The sequence below is a fragment of the Anopheles marshallii genome, chromosome 3 (genome assembly GCF_943734725.1).
Source record: "Anopheles marshallii chromosome 3, idAnoMarsDA_429_01, whole genome shotgun sequence".
Lineage (NCBI taxonomy): Eukaryota > Metazoa > Arthropoda > Insecta > Diptera > Culicidae > Anopheles > Anopheles marshallii.
Window position 1 is genome coordinate 82969640 of NC_071327.1, and position 15821 is coordinate 82985460.

A 15821-nucleotide genomic window follows, 5' to 3' on the forward strand; every position below is an offset into this window, starting at 1 on the left:
CAGCACGGTTGCAAAACGTTCCGAAATGACAGCAATGTCGAGGACTATACCAAGGTACTCATAGATGATGTAGGTACTGGCAACAGTGTGGTGAGTAATACACAGTACATGGTGAAATATTACCGAGAATGAGCAATGCTAATTTTTACTTGCTGAACTCTTCACATGCGACTGCTGAAGCAGTTAGTAGACATACCCATCACGTTCTGCTGAAATCCATCAGGCAGCATAAAACATTCCAAACATATTTCACGACGGACAAACCCGGCGATATTGTTTGATATGTCCGATCCCCACCGCGCACTGTGAACACCTTGTTAATATCGTTTGTTTTGATTCTGAATTGGCAGTTTCACTCACAATCATCGGTTGGCAGGGCACGTTTTCAATAATATCATGTTTCAGTCAATGTTCAGTAAATTACCTTAACTATATTTATTTACTGTACGCTTATAGAAAATGGTTACAAAGCTCTCTCGAGAAAAAGAGTTGTAAAAACTATCGACGGAACAAAGCAAAAAAAACTTTGCGGCATGCATGCTCCTGTATAGACATCTTGGGCCACTGAAAATTTACAACTTGTCAAAAACTCTCTTTCGTGTTGGAGGCGTGAGTGTTGATATGCTGTTGTTTGAAGAAAAATCTGTCTTAAAACGTAAATCTGCTGTTTTAGCTCGTATTCCCCGTTAATCGACTGGAACGGATACTTCCGGAGAGCGCATAACTGAACGCTATTCCATTATTGTCAATTCGCAAGCAACAGCCAGCTGTATTGTTGAGCCACCAGATCAACGTGTACGTGTCGCGGTTTATTGCCTTTCGTAACCTCACCTAAGGTTAGCGAGCTGTTCGTACAGTTCCTCCGGCTGTCATCTAGCGAGCTCGGTTGCCCTTTCCTACAACCAGATAGTCTGCTCTGGTGCCGTACACTATTTCGTGAATTTAGCAACAGTTTTCGTTAAAAGCAAGAGCTAAGAAGAAACGTTCACCACCGTTCCGGAGCTGCGAGTGACAACATGGCCAACAATCGGCAAAAAAATATCCAAGAAAAAAACGTCTCCGAAGCAGAAACGACGGAAACGCTTTGCGTGGTATGCTTCAAACCGATAGTATACTTTGCTGTTGGCGAATGTGACCATCTTTGCTGTTACGAGTGCTCTACTCGTATTCGGGTGTTATGCCAGCAGAATGATTGTCCGATCTGTCGAAGAGATCTGGCCAAGGTAGGAGTATCTAATGCTTCCGACGAATCCTCGATCTCGGCATTAATTCTGTCTTGCATACCGTCTACAGGTTATATTTTCTAAAACACTTACTCCGTACCATCAGCTGGACGTGAAAAATCGTTCGGGACTGTATGATAAAAAGTATCGCATTTGCTTCACCGATGCAGAAGTTCAGCAGGCGTATTACGACCTGCTGGATTATAAGTGTCCTCGGTAAGTGCATCACGAATGAACCCTATTTTTAGGCTTGCATTCATCCCACGTATATAAATGAGTTTGGCACCATATGTGCCGCATAGCACTGCACACATATCCACTCACGGTGCTACATGTACTTTCACGGTCTTTCAGATGTGATCAGAGGAATTTTCCCAAATTTGAATTGCTGCGGGACCACGTACGAAAACAGCACGAGCTATTCTACTGTGACATCTGCACGGAACATTTGAAGGTATTTTCCTCGGAACGACGCTGCTACAACAGACAAGAGCTAGCGCTGCATCGTCGCAAAGGTGATCCGGACAAGGTTGGTCACCGCGGTCATCCTCTGTGTGAATATTGTGATACGCGATTTTTGGACAAGGATGAACTGTTTCGCCATTTGCGGAAAGACCATTTCTTTTGTCACTACTGTGACGCTGATGGGCGAAATTATTTCTACGGGTAAGATAAGAAAGCTCGCGCTTATCTTCAGTAGGAAGCTGATATAATGGCAATTTTGTTTTGTAGAGATTACGTGTCGCTACGCGATCACTTTCGGACAGATCATTTTCTGTGCGAGGAAGGTGAATGTGAGCAAGAACAGTTTACGTCAGTGTTTCGCACGGAGATCGATTTGCGGGCGCATCGTGCCTCGGTGCATGGAAAATCCATGAATCGGTTAGCGAACAAGCAGACCCGAACGTTAGAACTTGAGTTTACATACGCACCACGGCATGGAGCTGCCGTTGCAGGAGGTCCCGGTGCATCACATTCTGCTGCCTCGTCCGGTGCTGGACCGTCATCAAACCGAGGTCGAGGAGGCCGAACGGGTAGTGCCACGGGGCGTCCCGTTCCTACAGCATCATCAGCCGATTTGCTACAGCACGAATTCGACAATCTTGAACTGGCAAACGATCACGCCACCAAGCAACATCCCAAAAAGGTGATAGATGCCACTAGCGAGCAAGATTTCCCAACCCTTGGAGGTTCGGCGCCAAATCCAGTATTTCGACCAAACAACGTCACCATACGGCAGCGTGTTTATGGAGCCGCCGGACTTGCGCGTACGAAAGAGAACTTTCCCGCCCTCGGCTCTGGTGGTGGGGAAGGGACTGGTCCGACCAGCCTGAACGAAGGATTTAGCAGCAAAATCACGGCGAGTTCTCTGCTAAAGCCCAGCCAGCCTACTGCTACACCCGGGACGAGTATGATGATACATGTTTCAAACCGGCCCGCAGGGTCAAGCGGTGGAAAGGTGAACGGTGCATCCGTTGCATCCATGGTTGGGAAGAAAAGTACCTCAGACTTTCCTGCTCTGCCCGGTTCGGGTAGCAAGGGATCAAGCAAAAAGACTGGAGGAGATATCTATGCGGACATGGATGAACGTGCTGGTGGCGCAGCGATGGTAAATCTCAACGCAATCTCTGCGAAACATCGCGCCCTGGTAGACGATTACGTGTCCGTATCTAGTGTCGTTTCGAAAGTGACGACAATATCTGCAAAGGATGCCAAGAAACAGTCATCTGCTCCCGCCCAAAGTTCCGTGCCTAGCGTGAACTCAATCAAAGCGTTTCCTACACTTGGGGAAGGTAACAAACCGGCATCGGCTAAACCAATGCCGTGGGCTTCGGGAGCTGCAAGTTCATCGAATAGCGGTGGTGGATCTGCCGCAGCATCCGGCAACAACTCGAGCAAGAAAAAGCCAACGCCAGCCCCAAATCTGAAAGATGAAATTGCTTTTGTCAATCTTAACGCTTTAACGGGTAAAAAATCGGCCGACAAGATGAAACAGAAGGCGGACGCATCCCTCTCTAACGTGGCAGATGCGCGTAATAATAATCATAATAGCGAACCGGCTCAGAAAGGCTCTGGAGCAGCGAAGGATCGTAACAAAGACCAGCAACAAAAGCAGCAGCACTCCAAATCCAATGGACAGAGCTCGTCGGGAAGCCAAACATCTCATGCAAACAACAACAACAACAACACTCCTTCCACGCTAAACAATTCGTTCCCGGTATTGGGGAATTCGAACAGTGTACAGTTCGCACTAGCTGCGGGACCAAAGCGTACACCGCCCGGATTCGAAAATGTACATCTAAAGCGTACGCCTGGCCCACCGCCGGGATTCGGGAACGTGACGTTAAATTCTGTTGCACGAAATGCAAACAATATGACGTTCACGAATTCGACGGGTGAATCATATAATATATTGCCCACGCATAGCTACGTTTCACCATCTAACGCCAGCAAACGGAATCAAGTAAGTAACTTGCTGGGTAATAATGGGCAATCTACGTTATTAACATTCTTTTCCCTTTTTCAATTTCGATAGGTACTTGTGACACACTTTCAGAAAGCGTTGAAAAACCAAGATGCGTTAATGGAATTTCGGACCATATCACAGATGTTCCGCGATGGTCAGTACGAAGCATCGGCTTATTATGATCACTGCAAGATAGCACTAGGCGATCGTTTCAATGAAATATTTCCCGAACTGATTGCGCTACTGCCAACTATCGCCAAACAACAGGTAATGATTATTTGATGTTGTTCGCAGTCATGGAGTTTTACATAGGCTCCTTTTTGATTGCAGGAACTTTACCTGGTGTTTTATCAAGATGAGAAAAATAGACCGAAAGCTGCGAAGGGGAAAGCTTCTAACGCGTCCAAACTGGAGGTGTGTCATGTTTGCAAACAAGTGCTCATACAAAACGATTTGACGGAACACTATCAAACTCACTACATGGAGAATAACTTTCCGAAGCTTGGAACAGCAGACGAGGGAAAAGTTGATTCATCGGCATGGAAGAAATAGTTTGCAGCTAGCGATCTATCCTTCGGTTGGTGCAACACGATAAACCCCTAAGGCCATGTTTATTCGGTATACGAAAGATATTGCGGTCAATGGATCATGGAAATACGATCCTCTGTACAGTTATTTTAGGGCGTTTTCTCCGATTTGTTTGCCGGATTATCGATCGTTATTGGAGTAATTTTGTAAACCTACAGGAATGCAAACCATCTCGTTATTTTTATTTAAATCTTTCTAATTAAACATTGAACGAACATTGTGGTACAATATTAACGCGATACAGGTAAAACCCAAACGTGTGTTAGGAAGAGCTATAAACATTAACAATAATTGGCGTAAAGTTGATCCGCAACACTATTTTTTCCATAAAGCTTGTTGATTTCATACGCTTAGCGTTGTACTAATTGTTGTTCATAAACGTTATGCTCAATTTTAACATCTCCATCACATATACACACAAGCCAGAAGTTAGCTATGGAAGTTGTACAAAATTGTAGAATAAATAACAATGTACATAAAATAAAATGGACACCTAAAATACTAACTAAAATGCTTCTCCTTTAAACATCCCCTCATAGTCGATCGGGACTTTGGGCAAGAAATATTACCTCTGCTAGGCACGATGAAGCAAAGCTAGTGCTTACTATCAATCGAATACTTACCTGTGCGTCATTGGTTCAGTGCTCGAAAATTCGCAGTTCAACTCATGTGTACAACAGTTTATATTTATTTTTCAAATAAAGAGAGCTAGTTGAGAATAGCAATTCAAGGTAATTGTTGCACGTAGACTTGTGGGCAACAAAATGCATCGAAAACGAACCATTTTCAGGACCATAAGGGACTGGTTTGTGGATAGGAAATTAAATTTTGTCTAGATTTTGTGTGCCGAAAAGCAAAACGAATGATTCATTCGTTCACCTAAACCCCAAGCGGGTTTACCCACTCCACTGTAGTAAATGTAAAGCATTATAATAACAGACGGCAGATGCAGGTAGTAGAGAAGTTTTGTTTTTTTTGTTACACCAAGCTTTTACTTTTTTTTTCTCACAAAATAGTGCAGAACGTTCGAATGAGTCGTGCTGGTAGGAATAAAAATTGGAAAAGGAAAAAGGAGTGTTATCGTCGTAAGGATTATTCAGTGATATAAAAATACAATTGTAACGAAATGTAAGTGTGTAAATGTGTAGAAGACATGAAGGAACGAAATGAAACCTAACTCATCTTCTTTAGCGAAAAGAGTAAAGCATTACGATGGCCAGGAACATCGTAAAACGTACGTACTAGTTTTTATTATACGAGAAAAGGGGGCTTCGTTTGGTTGGTTTTCTTAAATTGTCATCCATATATATTTCGATATTTGGTTTGAACAGTTCAAGCGTGTTACGTTATTAAGTGAATTCAAATGAAACACTATCATCGTTTTTTCTTCGAACAAGAAATACAAGATAGTAACAATTGAACAAGTTTTGATTTTTTTGTCTTTTCTGTTCAATCGTCATGCGAGGAGCCAAAAGAGAGCGAGAATAAAAAAAAAACAAAACAAACAGGTGAATCACATTTGTAGATTGTTACATAGGAAACAACACGAATTAACGATTGGTATGTCACGTGGACAGATTAGTGTTGTATAAGGACATTTTCATTGTGACAAAGTGACGGAAAAGAGAAAAAAGAGAAAAGAACGAGAGAATAAAATCGATTATCAGTTAGATTTGTATAGAGAATCAGAGATAAAAAAAACATGGCTAGCGTTAAGCAGGCGGCAGGGAAACAAAACAATACATATTTATGCAGTAAAAGAAAAAAAAGAAAACGTCTAAAATTAATGTCACGATTTACAAGAGGGACACATTTGTGAACACAGTAAAACTAAGCAACCACATCTCGCGATCGAGAAAACAAAAGAACTTGGAACCGAATAGGAATCAAAACATTGCACGATTTGTTAATCATAATGAATAAGGAGAACGTTTAACGGAGAGCAATTGACAAATTGTGTGTTTTGTTTTTATTAAGGACAACCGTACACAATTAAAAAAGAAACATACCAGCATGTCGGCCAGGTACCATGCGTTTGAATCGTTTTACATGAGTGAGAAGTAGTTGGAGAACGGAAAATGGTTGTGTTTTTTTTTTTTTAGAATTACTCCTGTATGTTGATATAATGCTTCGGTTTGAAGATAACATCTATTCACTAATTAACAGTCAATGGATATCGAAGATTTGTCAACATGTCAGCACTATATTCGGGAGGTAAATTTGGAAACCCTAATTTTGAAGTTCTCGTCGCTTTCAGAGTTCAATACTGGCTCAGAATCATCAGCTGCGTGTATCGATCGATCGTATCGATAAGTATCTAACAGAGCCATTTGAATGATCGACCAATTCCGATCCGTTAAATTCGGACTTTTATTTCATTGCAGCATTCTGATGACTCCTTCCTGTAGGTAAATTTTGAGCAAAGTACTACCAAACCTTGAAGTTGCAAAACGCAACGTCTGTTACATCGTCAGTTCTGTTCGATTTGCTTGTCGCACCTGGCGGAACGAATGGTGATCGAGGATTCGGGCTGACTGTGCGTGGCGGTTTTTGAATGTTTAGCAATTCCTCCAGCGCAAATACTACTCATGTGAAAACGTCATGGCGAACGGAGAAAATGATGATTCGAATGTAAGCGCTATTAAAGGGGTGGCGGATGTTAAATTTTACCTAACTTGGTAGCTCTTGACTCACGCTTGCGGCGTGGAGGCACTGGTGGCGAACCAACTCTAACACCCTCCGCAACAGGCTGAGTCTGTTTCGTTTGAGCAGAAGGCTGCGTGTTAAGCTGAGGTGGTGATGATGATTGTTGCTGTACAGATGGAAGCGTCATGTCTGGTGATGGTGGTGTTAAAATTGGCGACACTTTCTCATCACCTAAAGCGGTGGACGTGTGCGGTGTGATCGGACTGTAACTCGTCTTTGCCATGCTGGACGATACTGTCGGTGAAGGCGATCCGATGGCGGACGAAATGGCAGTGACGACGGAAGCCTTTTGGTTAGCCGGGTGGTCATTGCGCGAAGCAGACGTTAAGGATGATGAAGATGATGATGGGGATGGCTTTCCTGGCGCTTGAGTGGTCGACGCGGCATTTGTAGTAGTTTGCTGTGGTCGCGACTGTGGAGAGATGTGTCGTTTTTTGCGCAATGCTTTGACCGGTTGCTTTGTGTCCGCCAATGCATTCGGTTTACCTGCAATCGATTCCTGTGCCACCTGTTGCTGGGCTGGCGCTGGTGCCGCAGGTGTGGCTACAGGCTTTGGAGTGGATTTGGGAATCGTCGGTTGATAAGCGCTGACGTTACTACTGGCTTCCGGGGCAGTGCTTGGCATCTGCCTTTCTCTCTTTGGTGGCACCTTTTCACTTGTGCCAGCTTGCTTCTGGGACTGTTCTTTCGCGTCCACTCTCGCTAGCGGAGGTGTGGCAGTAGTAGACGCAGCACCATCTACGACGTCTTGCTTCAAAATCTTCTGAGAAGCATCTAGCGCGGTAGACCGTTGATCAACTTCTCTGTCCGACTTTTCACGATCATCTTCGATCGACGGATCGTAGACGAGTTTCTCGTGCGTACGGGTTTTGCCTTCTGGACTCTTCGTCGTTATAATCTGCCGATAACCTGCAAAGACTTTCTTGGTCAATGTTGTCGTATTGGTAGTCGGATCGTACTGAATTGGTGGCGGCAGCTTTGCTTGGGTTCGCATCGCATGGGTACTTTCGATCGATGATAAACTGATAGCAACGTCGTCTTCCTCCGCAATGATCGGCGGCGGGACGACTAGTACTGTAGTAAAATAGTTTGCATGGGTTTGATGATGGAAAGCAGCCCACAAAAACGTAGACAAAGATAAAGAAAACCAGATGAGTGTAAGTGAATCATGCATACAGCATTATTCCCCGTATATGAAATAAAGCGCGCAAGCAATACCACAAAATAGTGAAAAAGGCACATCGGTTTACACAATCAAACGTGGCCCACGTGGCACAGTTCCGGATGCGGAAGTTGGGAAATGGGGAGTATATTTTGGGGTCATGGTTGTTTTTTTTTTTGTTCAATAAAAAGGAAAGAAAAGAAAATTAAGGAAGAAAAGGAAATCCTTGTTAGTGTTTGAAGACTATTGTATGAGCGGCACCAACATGTTTAATAGTGACTAAAAGACTGCGAAAATAACAACTTTCTTCAGTAGTTTCGCTTGAATAAAGTTTAGTAATTGAAACATAAAACACGTTATAGATGAACAATTCTTCTTATTTTATGTTGGAATTGTTAAATTGCACAGAATAAGAAAGAGTTCTGTTGTTCTAGTCATTTAATTACTGATGTTGGACGGTTTCATTCCACATATCTTGCACCAGATCGTCACTTCCTCTGTGTTGAAGGAATATTTTGTTTAATCTGCTTCAAACTATGATTTTAGTATTTCAGTTTAACCCACATAATGAGAAGTAAACACAACGCCGAAAATACTTTATGAACATCCCATTATTTGATGCTTGAATGTATGTATTCTGTATCACTCGTTTAGCTTATAGTTAATCCTTCTGAAATATAAACAACAAAAAAACACACCCACGTTTGATGTAAGATGAACGCTTACAGAACACAACACCAACCAGGAACAATAATGATTACATATATTTTTGCTAGAATGAATTCTTTGTAGGGGACACAGTTACACAATTTGCTAAAAATGATTGTACCATTTCACGAATAATAGGGCCTTAATCTTTACACCTTGCCGAAAGATGAGACGAATGCGAGTATTGTTGTTTATTCTTGTTTTGCCGTCCTTTTTTCGTTTGTATCATGCGTTTCATTTATTGTTTTTTTTGTTTTTCATCATAATTATGTTCACAATGAGTGTTATTTTCTTTTCTTGTTTCTTGTTACGTCGCCCTGTTCGTTTGTACAGCGTTTGTAAACTGTATGATTATTCGTGTCAGATTTCTTCTATGATTTAATTTTTTTAACATTTGCTTTCTAGCTAATGGCACTATGAGGTGTGAAGTATTAATAAGAACCAATAAAACGTGTACAGTGTAAGTTACTTTCCCTGCTAAATCGACTGATTGAACCAACATAATGGGTGCATGTATCGAACCGTCCTTCATTTCGCAGTAAGTAATATATGCAGCTACATTATATAAATTGTCTATATCATCTGAAAGTTTCTTTTGTGCGACAGTTGAGCGCGATGGAAGATTAGCTAACAAAATAAAACAAAATGTCCTACAATCATGACGGATGAGTCGGTGTTTAAACTAACGTTGGTTCCACGGTTGGTAACATGGGCCAATGTGAATATGGTGAAACGTTGATACTGGTCATTGTAACAATATTAGAGACACGACGTACGTATGATAAGGGAGACAACACACAGCAGGAAAACAATTTTAAACGATGGATGATATTGGTTAGTTGGAAGCAATTGCCTGACTGGTGCCGCCGGTGAATGCAGGCAATGGTGATGGTGGGTCAATTACCTTCCTTTTTATCGACAGGTTTTTTATCTTCCGGTTGCGGCGTAGGCGACCGATCTTTCGGATCCCTTTTCGGTGTCGCAGAGCGTGATCGCGATGGACGGCGACTAGTGCGTTGTGTTGGAGCGGGGGATACAGTCTCCACGGCGGAGGAAGACTCCGCCTTATCTTCGGCACCCGAGCCGGCCCCGGAGTTGAGGGTTTGTTGAATGCGTTTCCAAATGTTTTCGAACGAATCTCGACCCATATAATCGATGTTACCTGTTTCCCAACATTGGCGTCTCATGTGCTCTTCGTAGGCTTCTTGTTCTTTTGATTTCGCCTCACCAAGATGCAACTGAGCCAATGCTCCCGCAAGACCACTCTGTAATGGAACAATCACAAGCCAAGGCGCATAAGTTAATATTTTTTTCATTGGGAAATGCAGATCACAGTGGACGATAGAAACACAAAACATAATCTGAACAGTACAGACATCGAAATGATACAACATTTTCTAAACCAATTTTTTAAAATACAGAATTCACCTCTTGCTATGAATATGAATAGTTGAACGGAATACACTGCAACGGATCGTTGAACGAAACAAGCAAATGAAAGAAAATGTCCTGTCGGTAGAAAGCAATTTAATTGCGGTTGAATTGTGATGGGTAATAACAATGTCCACACAGGCGTTGATTTTTGCACACATAATTTTTATAAAACAGCCTGGGAGGAGGAGCCAAAACAACACATACACGACAGCTACACGAGCAAATGAATAAGGATAATGTTGGCTACAAGCGCAATCACGCATGAGGTTAATAAGCTCGCATGAAGCGACTGCTTTCTGTTAGATAATTTAGAATAGTCCTGAAAGTTAAAGGTAAAGATATCAAAAGTACTCATGCAAATAATAAACGCAGTATGTAAAGAGCAACTATGAACACACACACACTAAGTTTAGTACAAATTGAAGACTATGAGTCAGAGATGCTTTCTTTGATGATATTGACGTTCATTGTTTTTAAGGTACCTACCACATCCCCAACATTACCACCAGCGTCAGATTCCCTCTCGCTTTGGCTTGGTTTCTGTTGGTTGGTTGGTTCCTGCTGGGAGGAGGAACTCGGAGGATACGTTTTGTGCTGTTCCAAATCAGTACTCTTACTGCCGGCATTGGCGTTACTAGCACTGTCACCAACTGTGATGTTATTGTTTGAATCTGGCAGTATTACTCTGTTGCTCGCATTATTACCAGCATTGTGGTCAACCGTTCTGAAGTGGGGTGATTCCTGTTGCCGAACAGCGAACACCATTTCCCCAGAATGTTTTTCCCAGTGACCTACGTTTTCTTGATGCTGTTGAACCATTCTATCGACCCACTGGTCTGTACGCTGGAAAGCATTGGTATCATGATGATCATGATGGTGGCCACGCTCTGTATGACCACCATCAGCACCCCTGTGCGGATCCTGATGCTGTTGTTGTGCAGCATAATGTGGTATATCATGATATGGCGACTGTTCATGGTGTTCATGTTGTGTATTTACGAGTGATAGTTCATACTGTGTGCGGCTTCTATGTTCTTGTGCGCGTAGTTCGTTCAAATATTGGAAGTACAATCGTTCCTCCTCTTGCTTGCGCAACACTTTCTCACGCTCCTGTCTCTGCAGGTAATCCTCCCAGGGATCTTTATAACCCGTTTCCGGATCATACGAAACGACAAACCCTTCTCTTTGCTGCTGCTGGTGCTGGTGGTGGTGCTCTTGGTAATTGTCTTGATATTGCCAACATAACATCTGACTATCATTATCTGCTTCATGAGTAAAATAGACTGTACTCAAGGGCGTTGAACGAGATTGATTAACACTAACCTTGTGCAAAGGTTTAATCCAGTGAGCTAAAGCTCGTTGCTGTTAGGAAATAAAACTCAAATCTTCTTAGCACAAACACACGCATGCATATACGAATCAAAAGCAAAATCAAACTTGAATCACAAGTTACATTGAAGAAGGACATATGCACTATATGATAATCGGTTCGACAACATACATACAACGGCACGTGGGCAATCTGTGTCTGCAAGCACGTTTTGCGTTACTGTGGGGAGGAGAGTGTTGTTCTGTTTCAAAGTTGAAAATTACATTTCGTTATGCTTCTATGCTACATTTAATGTAGAATCGTTTATTTTCCGTATCATGTATCATGCTGAAGGTGTGATTTTGCCGAGTTGCTTTTTTAACACCACAACAACTAGTAGAGAGCACTTCTATTGCTTTTGTCCAAATTGAAATCGGCAAGTATAACACACACACATTCCAATCCAATGCATCAAATGTATCAAAAGGGTAAAATTATGTTATTCGAGCTCGCTTCCTTTATCCATGGTTTGCTGAATTTTGGCCCAGATATGCTTAAATGCGTCACGTCCAACATACTCTGCATTGCCCGCTTCCCAGTATTGTCGGCGCAGTTTCTCTTCAATGCGGTCCTGTTCCGAAGTGCGCGGTTCTCCAAGCGTAACATTAGCTATCGCCCCAGCGAGGCCATTCTAGGGTTTTGCGCAGGGTTTCATGTATGCACACAAGGGTTTAGAAAATCAGGATAGTTTTGGAAAGGATGTAAAAAAAAAGAAGCGAGAAAATGACAAGATGTGTGGCAACGAAAAAAATACATTAGCCGAATCGTTTTAACACAATAAAGTTGGAATTGAATGTTGGTTCGAATTTCTTTTAGGCAATAACAGTGGGGGAATGCGAGCCATTTTGTTCGTATTGAAACATTCTTGCTCGTATGATGCTGTATTAGTTTTCATTTGTGTACCAGCTTTTATCAGCTGTGCGAATGCCTTTTTATTGTTTGGATTTACATTTCCTGCCACAATCCTCTTTTTGCGATGAAAACATCGCAGGCTCATTGTTTATGTAGTGTAGAAACAATTTACAAACAGTTAATGTAGGTTTGTATCTTTTTTTCTGGAAGCCATTACCAACAAGCTCTGCCTCCCGTAACCAAAACATGTACAGTGCGCGTTGTATGTTGTCACGTTATTTATGATTGTTTGTAATGATTAAAATATTACTCGACGCAGTAACATCCGGTACGAAAGAAAGATGCAACACACATTCAATAACCAACAGCAGTGGCCTTATGATATTCCTTTCTTTTGAGTGAGTAAAGCAACTACTTTCGAAAGCGTTTTATCAGTATTTCTGCTGCTAAGGGTACAGTAATGCAACTAATAATTTAAAACAACAATTAATGGCTTCAATACTATAAAAAAAACAAGCAATAAGGCATCACTCTTCATTACAGTAATAGTGTGGAAATGCTAAGCTCTACCTACGGGAAACCAACAAACAAAAATATGACGAAATTGCATTCGTTTAATACGCCAAATTACGTGAACAATTGAAATGAAAATGAATAATTAATAAAAAGCGTTTGCAAAAGCTGATGAAAAGCATAGTACAAAAATATTCAAATCTAAAAGCAAACTAAACAACTTTGGCAATAAGTTCATCTCAGGGTGCTCATACGTTCTCTTACCTCCGCATTGAGTAATATACTCTCTTTCCAAACGGAAATAGGTTCAGACTTGAAATTTAATTAGAATGTTTTTGCTTATTAAAATGTGTGCCAATCGCATGTTACTTCACAGGGTGTTGAGTACCCTTATTGCATGCCCTTCTGGAAGACATTCTCCACGTACGAAAGTTCTGAACTGGGATAAAAACTGGGATTGCCAAAGGCAGAGACAGGCATGCCAGGAAGCACACGCTATACACTTCGTATACGATCAAAAGGAGAAGGACAGCGGGAAGACTTTTCACAAAAGGCCGCATCGTAAAATGTGTGCATCTGATTCCTGCTTTTGGTAGGATAGCAATGGCGAATAATGTGATAACTTACCATGTCTGGGCTCAGCCTTGAATGGACATCTTCGGCAAAGATGTCCCACCAGTACTGAAGAAAGTTCGCCAGATGCTGATACTCTGAAGGCACATACACTTTACGTGTTTCAGAGTTGAAGTTCTGCAGCCATGGTTTGACAGTGCCGATGAAATGAAGAATTTTGGTATTTTGTCCAAACCTGAAACAGCGTGTAGCATTGTAGGTAAGCTTCATTAGTCCATTCGTTGTGTTTACATTCGGCGTTCACACGTACTGTTTAAATGCAGGCAAGTAAGAGTACGTCGCTACCGAGGACGTGTTGTAAATGAAGGGTAAGTGCTTTTGAATATCCTTGTGGGCCCAGTCAGAGAAGTAGGCATTCAGCAATCCTTGATCCCCGCCATCGAAGCTTCCGTGCGTCACCGCATATTGCAGCAAACTGGAGAAAGTCTCCAGATTGGGTCTAAACACGTACACGCCCGAGTTGAAACAATCCGGCCAGCCAATATCCGGTGCAGCCGACAGTTCTTCGCGCTCGAACAGTTCGTCACTATTGCGCAAAACAAGCGTGTCCGCATCGAGAAAAACGCATTTTTCAAACTGCGTAAGACGCCAGCAGTGCAATTTCGTGAACGTAACGCCCAGTTCTGGACGCTTTAGGAGTGCTAGATTCGCTGCATCCTTCGAATCTAGTAGATTGACTTCTTCTACTACGTTGAAAACAGCACGCAGTTTTGTTCTGTAACAAATTACGATCGCAAAAATTCAGTACTGGAGGAAGGAATTGATTACGAAGCAGTAGCGTCTTACTTCATTGCTTCCGATACTCCAGGCGTAATGAGTACGGCCATTTGATGCACAGTATGGACACGTTTCAGTGAGTGAGCAACAACAAGGGCTCCCAGCGAGTAGGAATCGTTGGTTGCTAAAGTGACCCACGCGTACTCTAGAATAAAAGAAAAACAGGAGAATTTTTAATATTCCAATTGCATACGATCATTCATTTCCAACATGACGGACCATTATTAAATAAAGACCGACCCCACATGATAAGTGACAACAGTTCTCTCAATACCAATATTTGGTTTGATAACCTTGAAAGCTAGATTACAGCAACAACACAATCCTAACTGTTACTTTTCCCAGACGTTCGCGTGATGTAATCATATTCAAATACAAGAAGAACATATGCGTTGAGTATGAAGTTTCATTAACATGTGATAACATGGGTGGTTCAAAAATTAGTGGTGTGAATTTATTTTTGTAACATCGGTTCGTGTTCTCAGATAAGGTTTTTCTTTTGTACTAGAGAATAATTGGAGAGTTAACATCAAATCAATTGTGAAGACATGCGAAAGAGAGAGAGTGAGAGAGCAAAAGCAAGTACATCAGTTTGGCAAAAGGAAATTTTGTGCTTTCACTGCTAATCGATCCGTCTTGCCCCGAAATGCACTCATTTCAATCCATTGATAAATGGTGCATTCGGTTACAAACTATTTAATTTAACAAGAACACAAAAATCGACAACGTGTATTTAAAAAAAAAAAACTCTACAACATCAGCACCGCAGATAAAAGTTCAAGAAATTATTAGTCTTTTTGAAATGTAATAACTGTTGCAAATGTATGCTTTATATTGCTTTGGATAGCATAAAAAAACAATAATCAATGGAGATGGAATAGAGCTTCTAAACTTTTATAAAAATATGACCGACAGCAAAAAACAATGAGCAACAAGGTTTTTACTGTGACTTTAGATGATAGTAAACCGGTCAGCGCCAAAGAAAAACAGAAAATAAATATTCTACCGCCTAGTGAGTTTTCTAGGGCCTAAATCCCCGTGCCGGTTGCATCTATTTGACTACAATTAAACAGCCATAATGACGACACTGATAAGAAGCGAACGTAAAGGATGTTATGTTGCCATTGATGACATTCTGTGACGTTCATTATCATTTGCACTATCTCTGTTTCTGATGAATGTTGTTCATGGCGCCAACTCTAGTCTTGTGCGGTAGAAAAGCATAAACACTAGCCGATTAACATAGAACTTTTTAAATTGCAGCTGATAACATTAAATGCAACTGCGGTGACCGTTGCCGGTTTTCCTAACAATTATTAACGGTGCGATTCAATCAATCGGTTAGGGGTATTTGGTATGAAAGATAGGCGCCAGCAATCGCGTCATGAG

The 15821-nt window shown here is 41.8% G+C and overlaps 2 protein-coding genes across 2 annotated transcripts; one reads left to right on the forward strand and one right to left on the reverse strand.

The window, feature by feature from the left end:
• The first annotated feature begins 1016 nt into the window (after positions 1 to 1016).
• LOC128712043 (E3 ubiquitin-protein ligase ZNF598) lies at positions 1017 to 4242 on the forward strand. Its single transcript, XM_053806937.1, has 6 exons — positions 1017 to 1223; positions 1294 to 1439; positions 1578 to 1889; positions 1956 to 3687; positions 3760 to 3957; positions 4021 to 4242. The coding sequence occupies exons 1-6, from the start codon at positions 1017 to 1019 to the stop codon at positions 4240 to 4242; spliced, it is 2817 nt and encodes a 938-aa protein (XP_053662912.1).
• Positions 4243 to 5652: 1410 nt separating this feature from the next.
• On the reverse strand, positions 5653 to 14581 carry LOC128713262 (AF4/FMR2 family member lilli; the record flags this gene model as incomplete). Its single annotated transcript, XM_053808119.1, has 7 exons — positions 5653 to 5723; positions 6949 to 8058; positions 9759 to 10119; positions 10775 to 11650; positions 13650 to 13830; positions 13906 to 14370; positions 14442 to 14581. Coding segments are annotated over 7 exons (3204 nt in total), but the record flags the coding sequence as incomplete, so codon positions are not given.
• Between the last annotated feature and the right edge of the window lie 1240 nt (positions 14582 to 15821).